Consider the following 24802-nt stretch of genomic DNA (forward strand, 5'->3'; position numbering starts at 1 on the left):
TCTTCATTGGCTCTCCAGTCCTTGTCAGCATTCATGAACGTTTTCTTCTTACCACAACCATTACTAGTACTACTCTTTCTTCTTCTAAGGGGGCTGACGTGCCATGTGTCTCAAAGACGGAGTCGCCACTCCTCAGCTCGTGATGGCTGCCACCTTGCTCGTGGTTATCCCTCTCCAGTTTCTCGTCTTTCGCCAGCTTCTTGTCTCTGGTCGCGTCGTGATCATCACTTGTCAGCACCTCGCCGTTCGCCTGTTTGGGGTTGTCATTCACCTGCTTCTCGCCGTTCTCCTGCTCGTCATCGCCACTTACTGGCTTCTCGTCGTTCGCCAGCTCCTTGGCGTTCGCCAGCTACTCGTCATTTGCCAGCTCATGATTGTCACTTCTCTCCTCGCGATCGTCACTTGGCAACTCGTGATCATCGCTCGCCAACTCGTGACCGTCACCTGCCAACACATGATCACCGTTTCTCTTTCAGGGGCTACTCACCGGATCGCCATTGCCCTCCCGCTTGTGATAACTTCAGCTCGCAATCATCGCTTGCCTGATCGTCTTAAGGAGGTCCACCCTTCTGCTTGGGTTTGTCAGCCTGCTCGTCATCTTCAAGCTCGCCTCGTCAACCCATCAAACCTCCAAGACCTTGAAAAATAGCCCGGCTTCTACGGGTGTGCGTTTAGCACCCTCACCTAGATCTAGGCCAGCTCCTTGTCCCGTCCATCCAGGACCTGCTCGACCTCCTTCCCGCCTTTCTTCCCTCCTTTCTGTCCTGGGGCGAGACGGCAATTGCCGTTTTCCAGCGGAGTTCCAGCTTGGTGGACGTCTGGGACCCTTTCCTACCATCCGGAAGTAATCTTCGAAGGTTCAGATAACTTCCTCTTTTACTCGCTCATCCAAGCCAGAGTGAGAGGCCAGCGCCCATCGTTCCAGGTAGAGATAACTGATAATTAATCTATCTATCAGTCATCCTAGGTACCAAGGCCACAGTCTCCTGAAAAGCTGTGAATCTTTTAAAAGTTTAGTCCCATACATCATTGGGGCCAAACCACAAAACTATTTTGAAGTTATACAAGGCCTTAATTTTTTCAAATGATGGGTGTGAAACATACTCCTCAGCCACTCCAAGTTTAAAGATTTTAGATTCTATATACCATACTGGTATCAGATTGGCCACAGGAGCCTTTAGAACTTTGCCTATCCTAAGCCCCTTTATTAACGTTGGAGAGTTACCTCTAGCTTTACCGAAAGTCTTCTATTGTTCGATATTGGTTTAGGATGCAAAGACTTCCTAATTCTTTAGCCTATTAGACTGCAAACCTTATAAGGAACTCAACATACTTTTAGTTACATCCCAAATCTCCTCAGCCTTATGGTTTTCGGGTGAAACAATTGGTGCACAGTCTTGATATAGTTAGAAGTAATGTGATTCTATTTAAGGTATCATTAACCTCTCCAAGGAAATTACCAGAAATATCTATTTGAAAATATTTTATTGGTGTTAAAAAGAATATGACTTAGAAGCCAGGTCTCTCTTTATGGTCAGGATGCCAGAAAACGTCAAATCAGTTGCTTTGCCTTCCTAGCAAGACTCCCGTCCTTCCTAGGTCAGGAAAAGAGCCTGCATGTTTCGACGCCTTGATAAAGGACACGGACCCTCCTTCAAACCAGGTAGCGGTAAGTACTCCAAGGATTCCTTTGGAGAAGTCGGTCTTCCGTTCGCCCTCTCCCCCGTCTGACCCCAAACGTAAACCATTCTTCCCTGCTTCTTCCAGGGCACCATCCCCAAAGATGTTTCTCTCTGCCGTCAAGAAGATGAGGGAGGGGTGGGACTGCTCCAACAGGACCTCTCACAAGTTCAGTTGACACTATTGACTATAACCAAGAAGAAAAGGAGAATGAAGAACCAGACTCCTCCTCCGGGAGATACCTTCCATCCTCCTACAAGCCGAGGTTCGAGATCTCCTCAGGAGACTTCTGATGCCCAACTTCTATGCGCCGCCGATAAAGGTTATCCCACTGGAGCTTCGCCCCGTCTTTAGGGAGACGGAGCACCCGGCAGCAGGTCCCTTTGTCAAGAGAAAGTCAGCCCTCTTCTAGGTGAGGGGAGTCCTCCAGACCATCGCTTCTGGAGATTCCTTCCACCTCGGGCGGCATGATCTTTTCAAGGGAGGTCACGAGGGACCTCCGGAACACCAAGAGTAGACGAAGGTAGAAGAGAAGGAGTTTGAGTATGCCTTCTGGCAGGTCTTGGCCTACATGAGGGCCATCAGTGGGTTAGCTGACCATACGATGGCCTCTTAAGAGGACAAGGACACTATCCTTAACCATATATATGGCACTCAGTGACCTCTGAAGGCCAGTGCAGCTTTGCCCTGGTCTAAGGGATTAAAGGGTGCTCGGAAGAGGGCGTTTGACCAGATTGGCAGCTCTTCAAGTTACCTCTATGTGGGCTTGTCCTCAAAATTCATACCGCTGCCATTCATGCAGCAGAGGAGATACAGTACTACGAAGTCTTGGAGAAGTCTCTTGATCCATCTATAGAGGCACATTCTAGAGGAGTCTTTTTCTCCTTGTTTGAGGTTCTAAACATGGATAAGGTAGTGAAGTATGCCATGGTGGGTACTTCGTGGCTGAATCTGTGGTTAGGATCCCCGGGACCCCTCGTTAGAACTAAAAATTGGTCAAAGGATTGTACGAGGAAGTCAGTGGAAACTTTCCTCTTGTCCGGTACCCGAACAATCGAGGTTCTTGCCCACCAGGTGGTTAACTTGTGGTTGAATGCCATTCACAGGTGTAGGGACTCTCTAATTGAGAGATTCCATTGATAGGTTCCCCAGGCAGAAGTGACGAGGCTCAGAAACTCCACTCTTGATGGCTCCTTCCTTTTCAGGACGGAAGAGGTCGAGCAGGCGGTGGAACGTTGTCGGAAGTCCAATCAGGACTCCCTTCTCCATAAGGCTTTGACATCACAGTCCTACCGCACAGTTCCACCGCAGAATAAGTAGCCACAGACCTCCAAACCGCCTACATCTCATGGAGGAAGAGGGATTAGAAAAAGTGGCTGAAGCCTCTCCTGCCAGGACGGGTAAGCCTCTCACTTGTTCACCAGTGGAGGGATGCCTGCAATGCCACTGGCAGAGGTGGTTGCAGCACGGACAGGGCCGAACCCTGGACAATCTCAGTGATTCGTTCATTCAGTCTCTCCCTCCATTGACTAGGAATCCTATTTCATTGAGCTCTTATGCGAAGGGATCCGCAAAGGATGAAGTCCAGACCATGTTGGAAAACGGCGCTCTCCAAAGGTCCCCGATGGATCCCCAAGCTCCTTCAGTCGACTCTTTCTAGTGATAAAGGCGTCTGGAGGCTGGAGACCCGTCATCGACCTCTCAGCCCTGGACAAGTTTGTTCTACAAACTCTGTTCAGCATGGAGATGGCAGACACGGTCAGACAAGTGTTTTTTCAATATTAAACTTACCCGATAATCATGTAGCTGTCAACTCCGTTGCCCGACAGAATTCTATGGAGGGATACGCCAGCTATCACAATACTAGAAGGGGGTGTACTAACCAGCGCCACCTGTGGCCAGGTACTCAAGTACTTCTTGTTGACACCTCCTCAATTATTCCTCTGTCGTGCTTCTGACAAGACGTTCTGGGATACGCTTATGTTCTTGGAGTATTTTCACGACTTTGGTGAAGTATTTCTCTTTGATTTCGGCTGTCGCTTTACTGGAAACTTCTATTTTAGCTTAGTTAGCTTTTGGAATTAATTTGATTAATTTTGGTGACGAAGAGAGTATGAACTCTCGTTCACCTTTCAATGGCCGACCCTTCCCTTAGACGGAAGTGTTGGTGTCTAAGAGAGTATAGACTCTCTTTCTTAATTTTGCTTAACAAAAGTTATAGATTTATTTTATATCTCTCCGCCTCTTATAGGCCTCTTCGATTAACTTCCTTTTATTATAAACTTATTAAAATTAATTTTTATATTTGTTTATATTCGACCTTCCTAATAGTAGGCGGTCTTTTCTTGGTACCGAAGTTAATTAACATTGAGCCCGTCATTTCGGTTTTACCTGTTAACATATTATGCTATTTTAATGTCTTTGAAAGAATTTCTTTGATAGTCTCGTACTTTTTCAAAGTTGAACTAACGTTTTGTTTGTCTCTGCAGTTGTTGACGTTCAGAACGTTCAACTTGCACTCTATCGTTACGATAGAGAAAGAATGTTCACGGTTTCACATTGCAGTAAGAGTAACCGTGTCTAGCGTTTTGTTCATTCTTTCTTAACTTAATGGTTTTGATCCTAATAAAGGAACTTTTCATTTTGGGAAATATTTCAGTTTTTTCCTTTAACAATAATATGTTTTAACGATATATATGATTGGGCTCTTCTCTCAGGTTCTAAGTCAAGAGAGAGAGAGAGAGAGAGAGAGAGAGATAGAGACGGAGGGAGAAAGAGGATAAACGTTTCCCTCAAGCCTGCCAGGCGTACGAGTAACGTCGTTATCGTTTTTGCTCTTATCCCTAGTCTCTTTAGGGGAAGAAACTAAACGTTTCTAGAGTGATCTAGTGTTTAGTCTCTTTCCATCCACTGAATTATCTTTCATTAGATTTTTCTGTTACATTGTAATTCTGTTTTCGCAATTACTAACTTTTGAGAAGGATAGAATTGCGTGTTTCAGGTACAAACCACTTAAAGTTTCGAGTTCAGTGAAATAAGTGCAAACAGAAATCAAAGTGATAAGTGATTAGCGCAAAGTATGTCAGTGTTATGCGTGAGGGTACTTTTGTGCGCGCCAGTCGTCCTCCCAGTCCGGGACCTCTTGCAAGCTCCCAAGCCCAGGGGAGAAGCAATGTCGAAGGGCAAAAGGGTTCGGCAGGCCTTGATCGGCGCACAGAAGTATCCTCGGTGGTTGTGGGCGTGTCTTACCGAGACCGTCACTCCCACCCGCAGACGATTGAGCCCTTATTTTGCTCGTCTGCAGACGAGATTTAGAGGAGAAAATAAAGGCAGAGTAACGCTGGTCTCAGGTCTCAAGACCTCTTAAACGTAAAGTCCAGACCTATGCCAGACGTACGAAGTAAAGTTCAACAACCCGGATGCAGTCATTGGGTTAGCTCTGACTCTCCTCAGTCATCTGTTTGTCGGGCTGAGACTGCGCCTACACTCCCCCCGCCTATGCTCGCTCCGCCTGATCGCAGTACCACCTGCCAGGCGTACGATGTTGTGGACTCTACTACAGTCCATGCAAGCACAGCTTTCGGACTTGATGCGTGAGTGTGGGGCTGAGAGTGTTGCTCCTCCGCCTCCGCCTACACTCCCCCCCCTTACACTCGTTCCGCCTGATCGCAGTACCACCTGCCAGGCGTACGATGTTGTGGACTCTACTACAGTCCATGCAAGCACAGCTTTCGGACTTGATGCGTGAGTGTCGGGCTGAGAGTGTTGCTCCTCCGCCTCCGCCTACACTCCCTCCACCTGCACCCGCTCAGCCTGTGCTCAACCCGCCTGCGCTCGCTCCACCTAGTCGCAGCACCATCTGCCAGGCGTACGATGTTGAGACACATTCTGTGTTCGCTGTTCCCAGTGTTGTTCAGCCTCAGCCTTCTTTAAGGCAACCTTCTGTTTGGGATCAGGAGGATTACTCCACTCTTCCTCCGCCTCCCCTGGCTGCTCCACCGGTGGTGCAACTCTCGGTGGAGGTACAACAACCTCTTCCACCCATGAGTCAGTCTCCTCAGCTGCTGCACCGAGCTCAACCCGTGCACCCTGATCTTGCGCCTCAGACACCTCTGCTTGCGAGAACTTTACCTTGTTCTGCGCAGCCTCTTCCTCATCGCGCTCCGCTCACACCACAAGAACTGGAACTTGCTACTCCGCTTCCGCCAACCGCTCAGCAAGCGCAACCCTTGGTTTCAACCACTCATGCTAGGAGTCAGCCTCCTCCACCCATGCGCCTTCCTTCTGCTTGTCTTTTATTCAGCCTTTGCAGACTGAGCCTCAGGTGTTCCCTCAACAGAGTCTTGAAGAGGAAACCACAACTATTGTTGTTCCAGCTCGTTCTGACTCTGCTGTTCAGCATACCTTACCTCCATTTTCAAACCATGGCAAAAATATGAATCATGAGTTATGAATGTAAGGTAAACATTATGTTGATTTTTAAACCCCATGCAAGCATGCATAAAGCACTCTAGCACTGGTCATGGAATTTCTGAGAAATGTTAAACGCCATGCACACGCTCTGCTTTCCTTACAGCAGGCTCTGCTTACAGCAGGCTCTGCTTACTACATGCTCTGCTTACAGCATGCTCTGCATTCAGCATGCTCTGCATACAGCATGCTCTGCATTCAGCATGCTCTGCATACAACATGCTCTGCATTCAGCATGCTCTGCATTCAGCATGCTCTGCATTCAGCATGCTCCGCATACAACATGCTCTACATACAGCATGCTCTGCATACAGCATACTCTGCATACATCATGCTCTGCATACCTTACCGCATGCTTCTCAGTCACACATCTTGGGTTGTTGCCAACTCACTAGACTGTCAAGCAGTTTCTTTACGTTGCCTTCTAGTCTGCTGCTTTTGCACCAGTGAACCCTCACTCAGAGAACTTAGCTTTTCTAGGATAAGGTCCCTGTAGATGAGAAAGAGTTCTTTTCTCCCTCCTTCTGATATTCCCTTGAGGACTCTGTCATTTGGAGGGAGCCTTTAGCTGCATAACCTCTTATGGACTTTTATTTAAGCTTAACATGCTTCCAGGGAAGGTAATGGTTCCACTTCAGTCGCTAATCCCGTCTGTTACCACACCTGCTCCCTTAGACCTTGAGCTGTGTTGCATGGCATGCAGTCCAAGCTTAGTCCTTGTTAGAGGATTTTTTGTTTACGGAGTCAATGTGTCACGGGGAAGACGTTCAACAACCAACAGAAGTGACTTGTTGTGACGCAGTGCGGCAACCTCAGCAACCCGTTAAGGAGTTGTCTGTACGACCCAGACAGTCTAGACAGATTCGGGTTGTCACTGTACTTCCTCGCTTGCCCATGATTGACAGTTCACAGACTGTGCAGCAGTATCATGATCTTGTGTCCGGCTCCGTCAGACGACTGGCTTTTAAGAGCTCCCACAAGTCGTCGCTGTCTGGAGTTTTTTCAAATGGACTATGGATCTGACCAAGGAACTGGGCCTCCTGGTCAATTTTGAGGAGTCTCAGCTCGTTCCATCCCAGACCATTGTCTCCTTGGGTATGGATCTTCAGAGTCGAGCTTTTCGGACTTTTCCGTCGGCCCCAAGGATCTTCCAAGCCCTAGAATGCATCCAGAGCATGCTGAGAAGGAACCGATGCTCAGTCAGGTAGTGGATGAGTCTAACAGGGACACTTTCATCTCTGGCCCTGTTCATCGTGTTAGGGAGACTCCACCTTCCCCCCCTTCGTATCATCTAGCTGCTCACTGGATAAAGGACATGACGCTAGAGACGGTCTCAGTTCCTGTTTCCGAAGAGAGGAGGTCTTCTCTCGCGTGGTGTAAGAACAGCTTTCTTCTCAAGGAAGTCTACCTTTGGCTGTTCAGAAACACGACCGCCGTCTCCTCTCGGACGCATCAGACATGGGCTGGGGTGCGACTTTGGACGGACAAGAATGCTCGGGAACATGGAATCAGGAGCAAAGGACACTTCACATCATTTGCAAGAAGTTGTTGGCGGTTATTCTGGCCTTGATAAACTTCAAGTCCCTCCAGCTTAACAAAGTGGTGGAGGTAGACTCTGACAACACCACAGCCCTGGCTTACATCTTCAAGCAGGGAGGGACTCTTTCGTGGAAGTTGTTCTAGATCGCAAGGGACCTACTCATCTGGTCTTAAGATCGAAGGCTAACTGGTAACGAGGTTCATTCAGGGCGGTATGAATGTCATGGCAGATCACCTCAGACGGAAGGGTCAGGTCATCCCCACAGAGTGGACCCTTCTCAAGAATGTTTGCAACAGACTTTGGGCCCTGTGGGGTCAGCCAACCATAGATCTGTTCTCTACCTCGATAACCTAGAGACTCCTGTTGTATTGTTCTCCGATTCCAGACCCAGCAGCAGTTCACGTGGATGCTTTTCTGCTGGATTGGTTCCACCTCGACCTGTATGCATTCCCGCCGTTCAAGATTGTCAACAGGGTGCTTCAGAAGTTCTCCTCTCACAAAGGGACACGGCTGACGTTGGTTGGCTCCGCTCTGGTCCGCGAGAGAATGGTTCTTAGAGGTACTGCATGGCTGGTCGACATTCCCAAGACTCTTCCTCTAGGAGTGAACCTTCTAAGTCTACCTCTCGTAAAGAAGGTACACCCAATCCTCCACGCTCTTCGTCTGACTGCCTTCAGACTTTCGAAACACTCTCAGGAGCTAGGGGCTTTTCGAAGGAGGCAGCCAGAGCGATTGCCAAAGCAAGGAGAACATCCACTCTCAGAATCTATCAGTCTCAAGGGGAAGTCTTCCGTAGCTGGTACAAGACCAATGCAGTTTCCTCAACCAGTACCACTGTAACCCAGATTGCTGACTTCCTGTTATATCTAAGGAAAGTAAGATCCCTTTCAGCTCCTACGATCAAGGGTTACAGAAGTATGTTGGCAGCGGTTTTCCGCCACAGAGGCTTGGATCTTTCCACCAACAAAGATCTTCAGGACCTCCCTAGGTCTTTTGAGACCTCAAAGGAACGTCGGTTGTCCACTCCAGGCTGGAATCTAGACGTGGTCCTAAGGTTCCTTATGTCATCAAGATTTGAACCTCTCCATCAGCCTCTTTTTAGGACCTCACATTAAAAACTCTTTTCCTCGTGTGCTTGACAACAGCTAAAAGAGTTAAGTGAGATCCACGCCTTCAGCAGGATCATTGTTTTCACATCTGAAACGGCTACATGTTCCTTGCAGCTCGGTTTTTGCTAAACGAGCTTCCTTCACGTCCTTGGCCTAAGTCGTTCGAGATCCCAAGCCTGTCCAACTTGGTGGGGAATGATCTGAAGAGAGTTCTTTGCCCAGTTAGAGCTCTTAGGTTCTATCTAAAAGGTCTTAACCTTTACAAGGACAATCAGAAGCCTTATAGTGTGCTATCAAGAAACCTTCTTTTCCAAGTTCTAAGAACTCAGTTTCTTACTATTCAGGCTTCTGATTAGAGAAACACATTCTCATCTGAAGGAAGAAGACCTTGCTTTGCTGAAGGTAAGGACACATGAAGTGGGAGCTGTGGCTACTTCAGTGGCCTTCAAACAGAACCATTCTCTGCAGAGTGTTATGGATGCAACCTATTGGAGAAGCAAGTCAGAGTTCGCATCATTCTATCTCAAAGATGTCCAGTCTCTTTACGAGTACTGCTACACCCTGGGATCATTCGTAGCAACGAATGCAGTAGTAGGCGAGGGCTCAGCCACTACATTCCCATAATCCCATAACCTTTTAACCTTTCTCTTGAATACTTTTTATGGGTTGTACGGTCGGCTAAGAAGCCTTCCACATCCTTGTTGATTTGGCGGGTGGTCAATTCTTTCTTGAGAAGCGCCGAGGTTAAAGGTTGTGATGAGGTCCTTTAGTATGGGTTGCAGCCCTGTATACTTTAGCACCTTTGGGTTGATTCAGCCTCCAAGAGGAACGCTGCGCTCAGTAAGGAAGACGAACTTAAAAAAGAGGCAGAGTAACGGTTCAATTCGACTTCCTTACCAGGTACCTATTATTTCATTGTTATTTGAGATAACTGTTATATGAAATATGGGATACTTAGCTATCCTTTAATCTTGTACACTGGTTTTCACCCACCCCCCTGGGTGTGAATCAGCTACATGATTATCGGGTAAGTTTAATATTGAAAAATGTTATTTTCATTAGTAAAATAAATTTTTGAATATACTTACCCGATAATCATGATTTAATTGACCCTCCCTTCCTCCCCATAGAGAACCAGTGGGACCGAGGAATAATTGAGGAGGTGTCAACAAGAAGTACTTGAGTACCTGGCCACAGGTGGCGCTGGTTAGTACACCCCCTTCTAGTATTGTGATAGCTGGCGTATCCCTCCATAGAATTCTGTCGGGCAACGGAGTTGACAGCTACATGATTATCGGGTAAGTATATTCAAAAATTTATTTTACTAATGAAAATAACATAATACCACAGGACTTTATATGCTCACTGGATCTCAAGGATGCATAAATCTAGATCCCAGTCAATCTATCTTCAAGGAAGTATCTCAAGATCATACACCACAACACACAATACCAGTTCAAGGTGCTCTGCTTTGGTCTTTCCACAGCACCTCAGGTCTTCACGAGTGTTCTCCCTAGTTTCATCTTGGGCTCACAGGATCGGTATCTGTCTCCTGAGATACCTCGACGATTGGCTGATTCTAGCAGACTCGGTGGCAACACTTCTTCAACAACGAGACAAACTTCTTGTGTTTTGCCAAGATCTGAGGATCGTGGTAAATCTCGAGAAGTCATCCCTGGTTCCCTCTCAAAGACTGGTATATCTCAATATGATCATCGATACCGACCTCCAGAAAGTTTTTCAAGCAGACGACAGGGTACAGAGGCTCAGGAATGTAGCAAGCTCCTTCCTCAGACGAGAAGAACTTCCAGCCCAGTAGTGGTTGTGTCTCATAGATCACCTATCGTCCTTGGCCCGTCTCGTGCCCAATGGCCGACTCAGAATTCTGTCACTTCACTGGCGGCTGAAGTCCAGGTGGAATCAGCACAGGTACTCCTTGGACACGTTAGTCCCCATGGGACTTGGGCAGCTGAAGGACCTAAGGTCGTGGGTGGCGGACAAAAACCTCCGCATAGGGGTCGACCTTCTCGTACCTCCCCGGGAATTGATGCTCTATTTAGATGCGTCCAAAGAAGGGTGGGGTGGCCTGCATGCTGCACCGCATGGCTTCCGGGCTATGGTCCGAGTCCAAAAGGTACCAGCTCATAAATTTCCTAGAGATGAAGGCAGCTTTCCTAGCTCCACAACAGTTCCAGCAGTTCCCGGTGCGTCACTGTTATATTGATGAGCGACAACACCACAGTAATGGCTTACATAAACAAACAAGGCGGTACCTTTTCGCAGCCATTATGCCATCTAGTATTAGACATGCTAAGATGGTCCGGAGACAACTCCTTGTCCTTATCGGCCAGCTTTATTCCAGGCAGACAATCCTAGCAGAGCGACTCAGATAGTGGGCTCCGAGTGGTCTTTAAATCATCTAGTAACTAACAAAGTCCTGACTTTGTGGGGTTCCCCAACGTTGGATCTGTTTTTGAAGTCCCTGAACTTCAAGCTCCTGCTCTACTGCTCCCCAGTCCCGGACCCCCAGACTCTCTGGCAAGATGCATTCCAACAAAGGTGGGACAACATCAGTGTCTACGCCTTTCCCCCGTTCTGTCTGATGCAAAGGGTGCTCAGCAAGACCAGAGAATCTAAGAACATCTCAATGGCCCTCATAGCTCCACTATGCCATCATGCAAAATTGTTTCCGGACCTTCTGCACCTCCTGACAGAGATCCCGAGAGAACTCCCTCCGTGACATGATCTGCTCAAGCAGCCGCATGTGAACATCGTTCACAAAGCCGTAGCTTTGCTGCGACTTTACTCCTGGAGATTATCCAGCACCTCCTCTCTCAGAGAGGCCTTTCACATCAAGTTGCAAAGAGGGTGTCTGGATATCAGTGAAGATCTTCGATTTCGGTCTACAAGGCCGAGTGGGCTGTCTTCTGTGGTTGGTGTTGTGGAAGGGGTATCTCCCCTTGATGCCACTATTCCAGCAATAGCGGAATTTCTCGTTTACGAGAGGAAAAGCCGCTCAGCTTTAAGTCTTGCCTTTAGATTGAAGGGAGTTGATATTTCCTCTTCGTTGGAGTTGTCTCTCCTCATACAAAGTTTCAAAATTACCTGCCCGTAGTCACAAGTTAGACAGCCTCAATGGAACATGGTTCAAGTACTACGAGTCCTGAAAGGGGTTCCTTACGAACTATTACGCCAGGCATCAGATTACTACCTCACCTTGAAGACGGTGTTCTTACTCACTTTGGCTTCGGTCAAAAGGGTTAGTGAACTTCGCAGTCTTTCCTACGACGTCAACCAATCAAGGGAATTGGGGGAGGTTATACTCGGCTTCATTCCTGAGTTTATCGCTAAAACTCAAAATCCAGGAATAGGGGATCCTAGATAGGGGCCCTTCCAGATTGGGAGTCTTCGTTCTGTAACTGATTATTATCATTATTATTACTTGCCAAGCTACAACCCTAGTTGGAAAAGCAAGATGCCACAAGGCCAGGGGGTCCAACAGATAAAATATCCCAGTGAGGAAAGGAAACAAGGAAATAAGAGAATTAATTAGGAATTGAAATAAAATATTTAAAAACTGTAACAACAATTAAAATGGATATTTCATATACAGTATAACTATAAACTATAAAAACTTCAACGAAATAAGAGGAAGAGAAACAAGATAGGATAGTGTGCCCGAGTGCACCCTCAATCAAGAGAACTCTAACCCAAGACAGCAGAAGACCATGGTTTAATTTTGGAGTGTCCTTCTCCTAGAAGAGCTGCTTACCATAGCTAAAGAGTCTCTTCTACCCTTACCAAGAGGAAAGTAGCCACTGAAAAATTATATCGCAGTAGTTAACCTCTTGAGTGAAGAAGAATTGTTTGGTAATCTCAGTGTTGTCAGATGTATGAGGACAGAGGAAACTAAAGAATAGACTTGGCCAATCAGTGTATGTGTAGGCAAAGGGAAAATGAACTGTAATCATAGAGAAGGATCCTATGTAATTACTGTCTGGTCAGTCAAAGGACCCAATAACTCTCTAGCAATAGTATCTCAACAGATGTCTGGTGTCCTGGCCAACCTACTACTTACTACTGTTCCAACCTACTACTTACTACTGTTCCAACCTACTACTTACTACTGTTACTTTGCCGAGTGAGGAGTTTGAAGTATTACCTCAAAATAATCGCTGCAGCTCGCCCACGAGTGTCGGCATTCTTCATCAGCACAGGGAAGGTCAAGAGGAGGAGTACAAAGAATACCATCTCTGCTTGGATTGGCATGGTTATAGACCTTGCACTAAATCCCGATCTTCTTCCAACTTGACAACCCAGTGCTCACGTTAAGGGCATTAGTAGGTTCGTAGCGGGTGTGTGGAAGCGTTAAATGACCTTCACTGCCTACTACCTGCAAGATGTGACCCACAGGAACATGAAGATATTCTCCATTGGTCCTGTGGTGCCTGCACAACTAGTGGTTTAGAATACCTCACTCCTTGATGGACAAGTAGCAGATGGTTTAGGGCAAAGCTTACCCAGGATTAGTCTAAGATTAATGTGATGAATGACTGGATCCTTCTTTCCTTCATGTTTCCCACTCGTGGGGGAACAGCACGACGGTCCTCTGCAAGCCGGTCTCACATATCTGCAGGGAAAACTATTTCCCTGGTGAAACCTAATATAGAAATGATACCTGTTACGTCCCCTTTACCCCCTGGCGAGTTTGGATTGGGTAACGTCTATGGTTGATTCTAAAGATTATGTTATTGAGAACTCTTATCTAGACCAGTCACATTGCGAGTATCACAAGCACACAGATTGCTCAGGCCGCTAACAATGCGTTGAACGGAGTTCAGCAGTGTGTCAGGATTTTCTCTTCCGGTTTCGTGCGATGAAGAGCCAAGCCTGTTGCTTCGGACTTCCACCCTCCTAAGGGGTGAGTCAATCCCTACAAATAGCGTAAGGGTTCGTATTTATTATTATTATTATTATTATTACTGTCCAAGCTATAACCCTAGTTGGAAAAGCGAAATGCTATAAGCCCAGGGGCTCCAACAGGGAAAAATAGCCCATTGAGGAAAGGAAATAAGGAAATAAATATATGAAGAGAACAAATTAATAATAAATCATTCTAAAAAAAGTAACAACGTCAAAACAGATATGTCATATATAAACTATTGATAACGTCAAAAACAAATATGTCATATATAAACTATTTGTCGGAACAAATAAATTTGGAAGTCATTTGTATTTGTCTTAATGATACAGACCTGTAGCTATTTATACAAATTGGCTCGTCATCACCCGTCCCCTGATAAGTCCTGCCTGCAATAAAAAGCGATAAGACAACACTAGTGTGTGAGTGAAGAGGGTAGTGGGCTACTCTCCCCCCCCCCCTGCGTTATACAGTACCTAGCTTAACCCTTTTACCCCCAAAGGACGTACTGGTACGTTTCACAAAACTCATCCCTTTGCCCCCATGGACGTACCGGTACGTTCTTGCTAAAAACTATTTAAATTTATTTTTGCATATTTTTGATAATTTTTTGAGAAACTTCAGGCATTTTCCAAGAGAATGAGACCAACCTGACCTCTCTATGACGAAAATTAAGGCTGTTAGAGCAATTTAAAAAAAATATACTGCAAAATGTTCGTGAAAAAAATTAACCCCTGGGGGTTAAGGGTTGGAAATTTCCAAATAGCCTGGGGGTAAAAGGGTTAAAAGTCTTATGGCTAGTCTTCCAGCTTTGTCAAAAGTACAATATCCATAATATCCAGGTCTGTATCGTTAGGAAAAATACAGATTACTTCCAAATTTGTTACATTTTGTTTATGTCTATTTTTATTAGTCTTATGAATCTTTTAATTCACACTGTGATTATTCATTCCAGACCGACCAACATGATCGCGCAGTCTCAGTCCGGCACGGGGAAAACAGCGGCCTTCTCTCTCGCCATGCTGAGTCGCATCGATTCCAGCAAGAAGTGTTGCCAGGTGAAGGGTTGATGTTTATTTTTCAGGGAGGGAGAAGGGAGGATGATCGTTATGTCGTCTATGAGTAAGAAAAGATATTTACAAGTAGTCGATAGGTAGTTAGAGGACATAGAAAGTTTGTTGACTGTAGATTATTATTATTGTTACTAGCCAAGGTAAACCTTAGTAGGAAAAGCCAGACGCTATAAGCCTAAGGGCTCCAACAGGGGAAAAATAGCCCAGTGAGGAAAGGAAACAAAGAAATAAACGATATAAGTAATGAAAAATTAAAATCAAATAATTTAAAAAACATTAGGAACATTAAAACAGATAACTCATATATAATTATAAAAAGACATATGTCAGCCTGTTCAACATGAAATCATTTGCTGCAACTTTGAACTTTTAAAGTTCTACTGATTCAACTATCCAATTAGGAAGATCATTCCACAATTTGGTCACAGCTGGAATAAAACCTCTAGAATACTGCGTAGTATTGAGCCTCATGACGGAGAAGGCCTGGCAATTAGAATTAACTGCATGCCCAGTATTACGAACAGTATGGAACTGTCCAGAGAGAGCTGAATGTAAAGGATGATCAGAATTAAAAAAATCTTATGCAACATGCATAAAGAACTAATTGAACGATGGTGCCATAGATTAATATCTAGATCAGGAATAATAGATTTGATAGAAATTTAATAGACTGTAAGTTCCTGTCCAACAAATTAACCCTTTCACCCCCAAAGGACGTACTGGTACGTTTCACAAAACTCATCCCTTTACCCCCCATGGACGTACCGGTACGTCCTTGCAAAAAAATGCTATTTAAATTTTTTTTTCTTTGCATATTTTTGATCATTTTTTGAGAAACTTCGGGCATTTTCCAAGAGAATGAGACCAACCTGACCTCTCTATGATGAAAATTAAGGCTGTTAGAGCATTTTTAAAAAAAGTATACTGCAAAATGTGCTTGAAAAAAAATAACCATTGGGGGTTAAGGGTTGGAAATTTCCAAATAGTCTGGGGGTAAAAGGATTAAGATGAGAATCAGCAGCTGAAGACCAGACAGGAGTAAAATATTTGAAACAAGGTTGATAGAATTGTGGCGTGAATTGATTGACAATGAAAGGTTCCAAAGTTAGAGAAAACTCGGTGAATGGAATACCAAGGAGGTAGTCAATTGAGGGCTTGAAGAATGCAGACACGGGTAGTTGATGAATTTACAAACGATGAGCAGCTGATCAGGGTGTGTAAGGTACATCTGGAGGAAGGAATGGTTCCAAAGTTAGAGCACGGCTCCTGAGAGAGCTTGGTGGATGGAATACCAAGGAGTTAAGTAGGTGATGCAGTCATTAAGGGGTTAAATAATCCAGACACCCAGAGTTGAGGGAATTACAAATGAGGCGCTGCTGATCAGGGTGTGTAAGGTACATCTGGTTTAAGGAATGGTTCCGCTGTATAAACGTTCTGATGATTTAGTTTGAGGATGTGACTGGTGTCCGAAGGAGGACTGATGTCGCATCATCAGTGGGAATTTTAGATATCCAACCACAGTTGGGGCTCTCCGGATACTCCATAGAAAATGGAAAGTAAAAGAGTAACTGCTATTTGATTTTTTTCTTTTGCCCCCGGATGAAAATTACCGGTTGCATCTAAAGAAAACGGCTTTGTAGAACACAGTATTATTAATGTTACTAGCTAAGCTACAATCCTAGTAGGAAAAGCAGGATGCTTGAAGCCCAAGGGCTCCAACAGGGAAAAATAGCCCAAGTGTACCCAAATTCCCTCAGGCAAGAGAACTCTAACCCCAAGCTAGTGGAAGAAGACCATGGTATTACTGAGGCTATGGCACTACCCAAGACTAGAGAGCAGTCGATAGAGTTTTGGAGGGTCCTTCCCCTAAATATCATCATTATAAGAAAATCCTTATCAATCTGTATCCCTGAATGTATGAAATACGTTTACTACTTTTAAAGATAAAAGGGATTTTGACGAAGGAAAAATCTATTTCTGGGGAGAGACCTGTGACGCCCGGTGAAAAGAAGGACCCTTTTTACCGGGTGTCACAGGTCTATCCCCAGAAATAGATTTTTCCTTCGTCAAAATCCCTTTTCTGGGTCGATCTGTGACGCCCGGTGAAAAGGGTCCTTCTTTACACCGGCCGTCACAGATCCACCCAGAAATGTTTCAACTAATTTCAATTACATTCTAAATACATTACTTACATGAATTGTACAATATTACAAAGTATGTCATTCGAGGTAAAGATCTTTTTCACATCTTGCGTATTTATCGTTAGCTGTTAAACAATAATTTGACCCCAAATTAGCAGTAAGTAGTAGGAGTATTTCATATCAAATAAGGCTTTTTAACATAAACAAACATTAATGATAACTGCTTTTAAATATGCTTTCGGATGTTTCGTAAGTTAATCTTGCGACGACATCATCGTCATCACAAATGTTTAGCATTTTCCCTAACTGGCACGAGTAGTACGAATTCAAACTTGGTCAATATAGACCTTGCGTTGCTGTTAAATGGCTTTCTCTGGCCTTCGAATGATCTGAGTTAGAAGAGGTTTGTTAGAATTAAAGTGTTAAAATGGTAGAGCCTTTCATTTAGAATGTATCGTGCTTATGTATTACTAACCGTCTCCTCCCGTTCATCAGGCTCTCTGCCTCTCGCCGACCTTCGAGTTGGCCATGCAGACGTTCGAGCAGGTGAAGACGATCGGCACTCTTTGCAAGGACATCACGATCAGAGTGGCTGTCAAGGGAGAGATGGGTAAGCGTCCTTCAGTTTTGTATTCTATTGTACGTAATAATCCCTGAAGACGAGTTTCTCCTGCCTTTTTAACCCTTTTAACCCCAAAGGACATACAGGTACGTTTCACAAAACTCATCCCTTTACCCCCATAGACGTACCGGTACGTCCTTGCAAAAAAACTGCTATTTTCAATTTTTTTTTATTTTTTTTTATAATTTTTTGAGAAATTTCAGGCATTTTCCAAGAGAATGAGACCAACCTGACCTCTCTATGACAGAAATTAAGGCTGTTAGATCAATTTGAAAAATATATACTGCAAAATATGCTTGAATAAAAAATAACCCCTGGGGGTTAAGGGTTGGAAAGTTCCAAATAGCCTGGGGGTAAAAGGTTTAAGATGTATTTTTTAAGGTATGTTCTGTTCATTAACTCCCAGTGGGAACCTGGAAGCATTCTTTCTCGCTTTGTTGTCTGGGTTTTTATTATGGGTCCCCAGCACCAAAGGTGAGCTTTATACCCAAAGTGGATGGAAGTAATCTAATTATTATTATTATTATTATTAACCCTTGAGCTTTTAGCATCCTGCTTTTCCCTCTAGGGTTATAGCTTAGCAAGTAGTAGTAATAATAATAATAATACATACATACATACTGTATACCAAGGCACTTCCCCCAATTCTGGGGGGTAGCCGACATCAACAAAGAAACAAAAAGGGGACCTCTACTCTCTACGTTCTTCCCAACGCCAGCACCCTCCCCTCGCCCCTGGTGCCCTCCCCACGCCCCTGATGCCCTCCCCACGCCCCTTGTTAGGCTGGGAAGAACGTAGAGAGTAGAGGTCCCCTTTTTGTTTTTGTTTCTTTGTTGATGTCGGCTACCCCCCAAAATTGGGGGAAGTGCCTTGGTATACTGTATGTATGTATGTATTATTATTATTATTATTATTATTATTACTACTACTACTACTACTACTTGCTAAGCTACAACCCTAGTTGGAAAAGCAGGATGCTAAAAGCCCAAGGGTTCCAACAGGGAAAATAGCCCAGTGAAGAAAGGAAATAAGGAGAAGGAGAACAATAGATAATGTAGATGATGTGTTATCTTCTCTCCCTCCTTCTCTCCCTACTCCCTCCTCCTCCTGCCTTCGACATGAATAACCTTAGATGTCAGGATGCCAGAAAACTCCTTCGGCTCCCTCCTCTTCTTCATCTCTTACTTGTTCTCAAAGTCTTAATTCCTGCCGTCCGACTTATCTCGCATTGATTGGAACTTCATAAAGTTTTTTGACCTCCACCAGTCATACTTGTGTGATGAATAGACATCCTGGTACCAATATATTTTAGTTTTTATTTTGGAGAGATTCACCTCATACGCATTAAAACAGAACAATTAAGGTGATACGTCACCTCGGATATACGTACAGTCGCCAATGTACATGCGTTCAAATGTACTGTTCTGTATTATTATTATTATTATTATTATTATTATTATTATTATTATTATTATTACTAGCCAAGCTACAACCCTAGTTGGAAAAGCTAGATGCTATAAGCCCAGGGGCTCCAGTAGGGAAAATTAGCCCAGTGAGGAAAGGAAATAAGGAAAGTATTAAATGAGAACAAATTAACAATAAATCATTCTATGAACAATAACGTCAAAATAGATATGTCATATATAAACTAATAACAACTTTAAAAAATAGTTTATATAATAAATGTAGAATCCAAATTAAAACAATTTTAGGCAGTATTCACTGCGTTATTCGTCAGCTCAGGCACCTGATCCTGGCAAAGGGGCAGTGACTTTTAAGGCAGGAGTTAGCCCACCCTAGTGCAGCATTTATTTGCGAAAATCTCCTTTTCGCGGCTGTGTCTGTAACCTAAGTACCTCGAAGAATGAGGGCCGACTGTAATTGTCTAGTTTACAAGAAGTATATGTAGACCCTTAGATGCTTGAGGTTATTGGAGAAAAACATGAATTAAGAAAATAATGATAACTATACAGGTTCTAGATACAGTAATACTTGTGTTTTAGATTTTTGCCTTTTACAGTGTGTTCCTTCTGTATTATCTTTTAACCCTTTTACCCCCAAAGGACGTACTGGTACATTTCACAAAAGCCATCCCTTTACCCCCATGGACGTACCGGTACGTCCTTGCAAAAAAATACTATAAAAAAATTTTTTTTTTTCATATTTTTGATAATTTTTTGAGAAAATTCAGGCATTTTGCAAGAAAATGAGACCAACCTGACCTCTCTATGACGAAAATTAACGCTGTTAGAGCAATTTGAAAAAAATATACTGCAAAATGTGCTGGGAAAAAAATAACCCCCTGGGGGTTAAGGGTTGGAAATTTCCAAAGAGCCTGGGGGTAAAAGGGATTAAAATCCAGATATCTACATTAATAATCCTAATTTATAAGCTCGAAAATGACTATTTGTTCTGGAATTACTGTATACAGTAGAGATATATTTGGGCGATAGCTGAAACGTGCCATTAAGCTTTTTTCTATCTGTATATTTACCAAGGCACTTCCCCCAATTTTTGGGGTAGATGACATCAAACAAAGGAAGAAAGGGGGACCTTTCCTCTCGCCGCTCCTCCTAGCCTGGCGAGGGATTCAGCTTTTTCACGAGGTGTAATTACCAGCTCACACCTGCGCTAGGGACAAACTGTCACTTTTAATTTCGGCTCGGTAGAGTAAAGAGGTAGTCTTGCTCTCTCGTCAAAACCTTTTAACAATCTATGGTACTTAACATTGGTGCAGGAGTAAGAAGAGCCTCGGTCATGATGAAATTACACGAAAAAAGCTAAAAATCCAAGCGGCACACAACAAACAAAACGGCGCTTACGAAGTCCAACAGAAGGATGTCGTCTAGGTGGCGCTAGCATCGGGCGTCGGTAGGATAGTTCAGGTAAAGTAGATAGGGCCTCTGTTACGGCCCTCCCCTTTGATGAAGGAATTACCTAAATGGGAGACAGCCTGTGAATAGTGGTTTTTACACGCCCCTGCTTTATAAATGACGCCCACAGGGTGTTCGCGCGAGGGTAGTAACCTCTGCATTCCATACTTTAATTTCTCTGGTATATTTGGAAGTATTTGTATCAGAAAAGTGTAAGGAAGGACTCTTTTCACCGGGCGTCACAGATATCTCCCCAGAAATAGATATTTCCTTTGTCAAAATCCCTTAACTGGCCAACGATTAAAACAACTGGGCTAAGAAGTTAAAAAACCCCTCGTGAAGAATGAAGAAAAAAAGGCAAGCCATACATCTGCCTTGATTCTCATTTGATTAATTTAACTTTAAATTTAAAAAGACTGCAAAGGATTTCGTCTCTTTAAAAACAAAGAGTATGATACAATGGAAATAAAAGTGGAAGACATGACAGTGAAAAAAGGGTACGTTACTTCGTTACATTTGTGCCCAAGATTCATTTGGAACCCTTCAATTTATTCATATAGACAATGAACACGTTGGAAGAGATATTCTATATTATAAAACGCATGAAAAATTTGCAAACATAAAAATTATCAAATGCAACTGTTGAAAGAAAACACTAATAATAAAAATTTGTAAAAATAAAGAGAGACACTAGTTAAATATTTATAAAGGGAATGCGAACAGAAGGGTAACCCTGGACTTCCCCTTAGATGCGTAATACCACTTTCACGCTGCTCCGCCTCTTCAACGTTTACAGCACTTCCAGAACGCTGAAGTCCCGGGCAGTTCTTTCCTTACACTACTATAATGTTTGTAATGCTTCTGGAAAGCAAAAATCCTTCCTTCCTTGGGGATTTTAGGTCTCACTAGTAAGGAATGGTTTTAAAAGAGTAGTACACTCCCCTCTGATGGTCCAGCACTTTGCTGCAGTAGAGGGGCTTGAGTGTCTCAATGATAGGCTGGGCAATGACGGTGGGGTAGTTTATCCACCCTGGCAGGCTCAACCATACCGCTAAGGCCAGTTCTGAGAGACCAGACCAAGACTGGACCCCTATAGGCCTTCTCCTTTATTTCAGATAGGCAAAGGCTAGGAGAAGGAAAACTCCAAAATCAAACCAAACAAGACCCCAACGGCGGAGCTTCCCAGCGCCGGCGGAAGAAGGCAATGCCTATCGGGCAGGCAACAAGGCGGGCCTTGACATAACTAGAACCCGGCAGCCCGATGCAACCAACATCGGAGAAGCCGCCTGTCTCATATGTCCTGAGCCGCGGTGAAAACGATGTGGGCCAAGTGTGTGTGCGTGGCCGTTGCAAAGCCACGACCACCCAAAACAATATACCCAGCTACTGGCATTCTGTTGTTTCCTCCACCCTTCTTCTGATAGGAGGCTGATGGCTAACGACAGAACCCAATACTCGGACAAGAGTGGGCGCCGACGACGACACTTAGCTGCAGCACTTTCTGCTTCTGCTCACCCTTGTTCCTGCACCTCCGACGTAGGAACGAGAGCAGTGGGAGACTGGTTCCGCTTAGCGTTTCCAGTCGGGGCGAATCCAGAAACTAGCTTCGGCTACATTTATTTTTATTATTACTAGTTGAGCTACAACCCTAGTTGGAAAAGCAAGATGCTATAAGCCCAAGGGCTCCAATAGGGAAAAATAGTCCAGGGAGGAAAGGAAATAAACAATATGAAAAACAATGAACAATCAAAATAAGATATTTTAAAAGCAGTAACAACATCAAAACAGTTATTTCATATACTGTATAAACTATAAAAAGACTTGTGTCACTCTTTTTAACTTAAAACATTTTCTGCAAGTTTGAACTTTTAAAGTTCTACTGATTCAACTACCCGATTAGGAAGATCATTCCACAACTTGGTCACAGCTGGAATAAAACTTCTAGAATACTGTGTAGTATTAAGCCTCATGGTGGAAAAGGCCTGACTATTAGAATTATTATTATTATTATTATTATTAGCTAAACTACAACCCGGCTTTGAAAAGCAAGATGTTATAAGCTTCTATTTATATTCATTTCATTCTTTGTACAGTACATTAACACAACATTTTTATCAATGATTTTATAAATATACCATTTGTTTTTCAAATCCAATAAAAAAAAGTATTGTTTATACAGTCTTGGCCTATAAAACTCAAAGGAGAGATTCAAATTTGCTCGAAAATTAGTCAAAGAAAAAATGAGCAGAAACATGCATGGTAAAGTAATAGAACGATGGTGCCAGAGATTAATATCTAGATCAGGAATAAGAATTTTGTTAGCCTTAAAGTTCCTGTCCAGCAAATTAGGATGAGAATCAGCAGCCGAAGACCAGACAGGAGAACAATACTTGGAACAAGGTAGAATGAAAGCATTAAAACACTTCTCCAGAATAGATTGACCACCAAAAATCTTACAATACTTTCTCAGTAAGTCGATATTTTGTGCAGTTGCAGAAGAGACAGAACTAATATGTTTCTAAGGCAGCTCTCAATGCTGACCTTCAATTTGAGCTCTGCTCCTTGACAGGAAGCAGACTGTGCTGTCTTGAGGTCTGCCTCCAGGTGTTGGGCAACTCCCCCTTCCAAATGATAGTTAATCTTCACCTGCCACTGTCTAATGATCCTCCCGCTTGCGGGGAGAATTGCCATCAGCGGAAGTAGGTTGGCCAGGGCACCAGTGCACCAGCCAACCATTGAGATGCTGCCACTGGAGAGTTATTGGATCCTTTGACTGGCCAGACAGTAATACATTGGATCCGTCTCTGGTTGCTACTCATTTTTTTTTTCTTTGCTTACACACACACCGAATACTCTGACCTATTCTTTACACATTTTTGTCTTTCCTCATACTCCTGACAACACTGAGATTACCAAACAATTCTTCTTCTCTTAAAGGGTTAATTACTGTACTGTGATTGTTCAGTGGCCACTTTTCTCTTGGTATGGGTTGAAGAGACTCTTTAGCTGTGGTAAGCAGCTCTTCTAGGAGGACAACACTCCAAAATCAAACCACTGTTCTCTAGTCTTGGGTAGTGCCATAGCCTCTTTACCATGATCTTCCACTCTGTTGGGTTAGAGTTTTCATGCTTGAGGGTACACTCGCGCGCAATATTCTGTCTTATTTTTTTCTTCCTCTTGTTTTTTTTGAAATAGTGTGTTGGGCAGGCTTAATAGAAGGGCCATGGATGCTTGGTGTTTTATCAAGAGGTTGTCTTTTCCCTATTTGTTTCCTTTTCTTTCTAAAACCATCCTTACTCTCCTCCCTTCAGTTGAAGTGACTATCCTGAAGGGTATTTAGCCTTGCATGGTGTATCGGCTCCTCCATATTGACCTGTTTTTCTGACGTTTTTTCTAAAGTCTATGGGTTTGATCAATCACTTTATTTATATTTCTGTACACATTGCTTTTGTTATCATTCTTGTTGATTTATTTTTATTTTAAGTGTGATGTATCTTTTCCATTACCATTAATTCTTATGCTGTCTGGAGACATTGAGCAAAATTGGCGACCAGTACGTCCTAGATTTCATCAATGTCGTCTACTGTATTGCAATATTCGTGGTCTTCGTGCAAATATTCAAGACCTTACAGTTGCGTGCACAGAAACTTTGGTTTCTAATATGAGGCATTCATCTGAGTTCCTTATAACTGGTTTTAAGAAGCCTAGAATTTTGAAACGGGATGCCATCCCTAGGGCCAGGGAAATGGTGGTGTATATCAGGACTGAGTACCCTGCTTCTCATAAGTCCTGCTATGAATGTGGATCTCATGAGATTCAGGTAATAAAAGTTTGTGGCTGGCATAGCAACTTCTATTTGTGTTCGATCTACTGTGATCCAGACGGGGATGATTCTATCTTCGATTGTCTTCTTACCATTATGGCCAAGATACAAGAAGATGATAGAAAGACCTCTTTTGTCTTAGTTGGGGATTTTAATGCTCACCATAGGGAGTGGTTAAGTTCTATCTTTCCTACCAATCGCCATGGCTTAAGAGCTTTCGACTTTGCCTCTGAATCAGGCTGTGAGCAAATCATAAATGAAGCTACTCACTGGTCTGGTAAATGCTTGGACCTCGTATACACCGACTCCCCTGGTGTTCTAACAAGTAAGATTGGTTCTCTGGTTGGGACATCTAATCATGCCTTGATTTCTTTAGTAGTGAAGACTGAGCAGCCTGTCCCTGATGTATCATACTCTTGTAAAATTTATATGAAATCCCAAGCAGACTGGAATGGGATTTTGCATGATCTTTTGTGCTTGAATTGGTCACAATTATATAGTAGTGTAGATCCTGTTGTCCCTTTGAATGAGAATCTAGTCGACATGATTG

The 24802-nt window shown here is 43.7% G+C and overlaps 1 protein-coding gene across 1 annotated transcript in view; it reads left to right on the forward strand.

The window, feature by feature from the left end:
• The window catches only part of Dbp80 (putative ATP-dependent RNA helicase Dbp80), a 97659-nt gene that overhangs the window by 27097 nt on the left and 45760 nt on the right, over positions 1–24802 (forward strand). Inside the window, exons 3-4 of the mRNA XM_068366297.1 lie at positions 14676–14778; positions 17430–17544. Of these exons, the coding sequence (XP_068222398.1) occupies positions 14676–14778; positions 17430–17544 (218 nt within the window). The remainder of the gene's footprint in view (positions 1–14675; positions 14779–17429; positions 17545–24802) is intronic.

The sequence above is a fragment of the Palaemon carinicauda genome, chromosome 43 (assembly GCF_036898095.1).
Source record: "Palaemon carinicauda isolate YSFRI2023 chromosome 43, ASM3689809v2, whole genome shotgun sequence".
Taxonomy (NCBI): domain Eukaryota; kingdom Metazoa; phylum Arthropoda; class Malacostraca; order Decapoda; family Palaemonidae; genus Palaemon; species Palaemon carinicauda.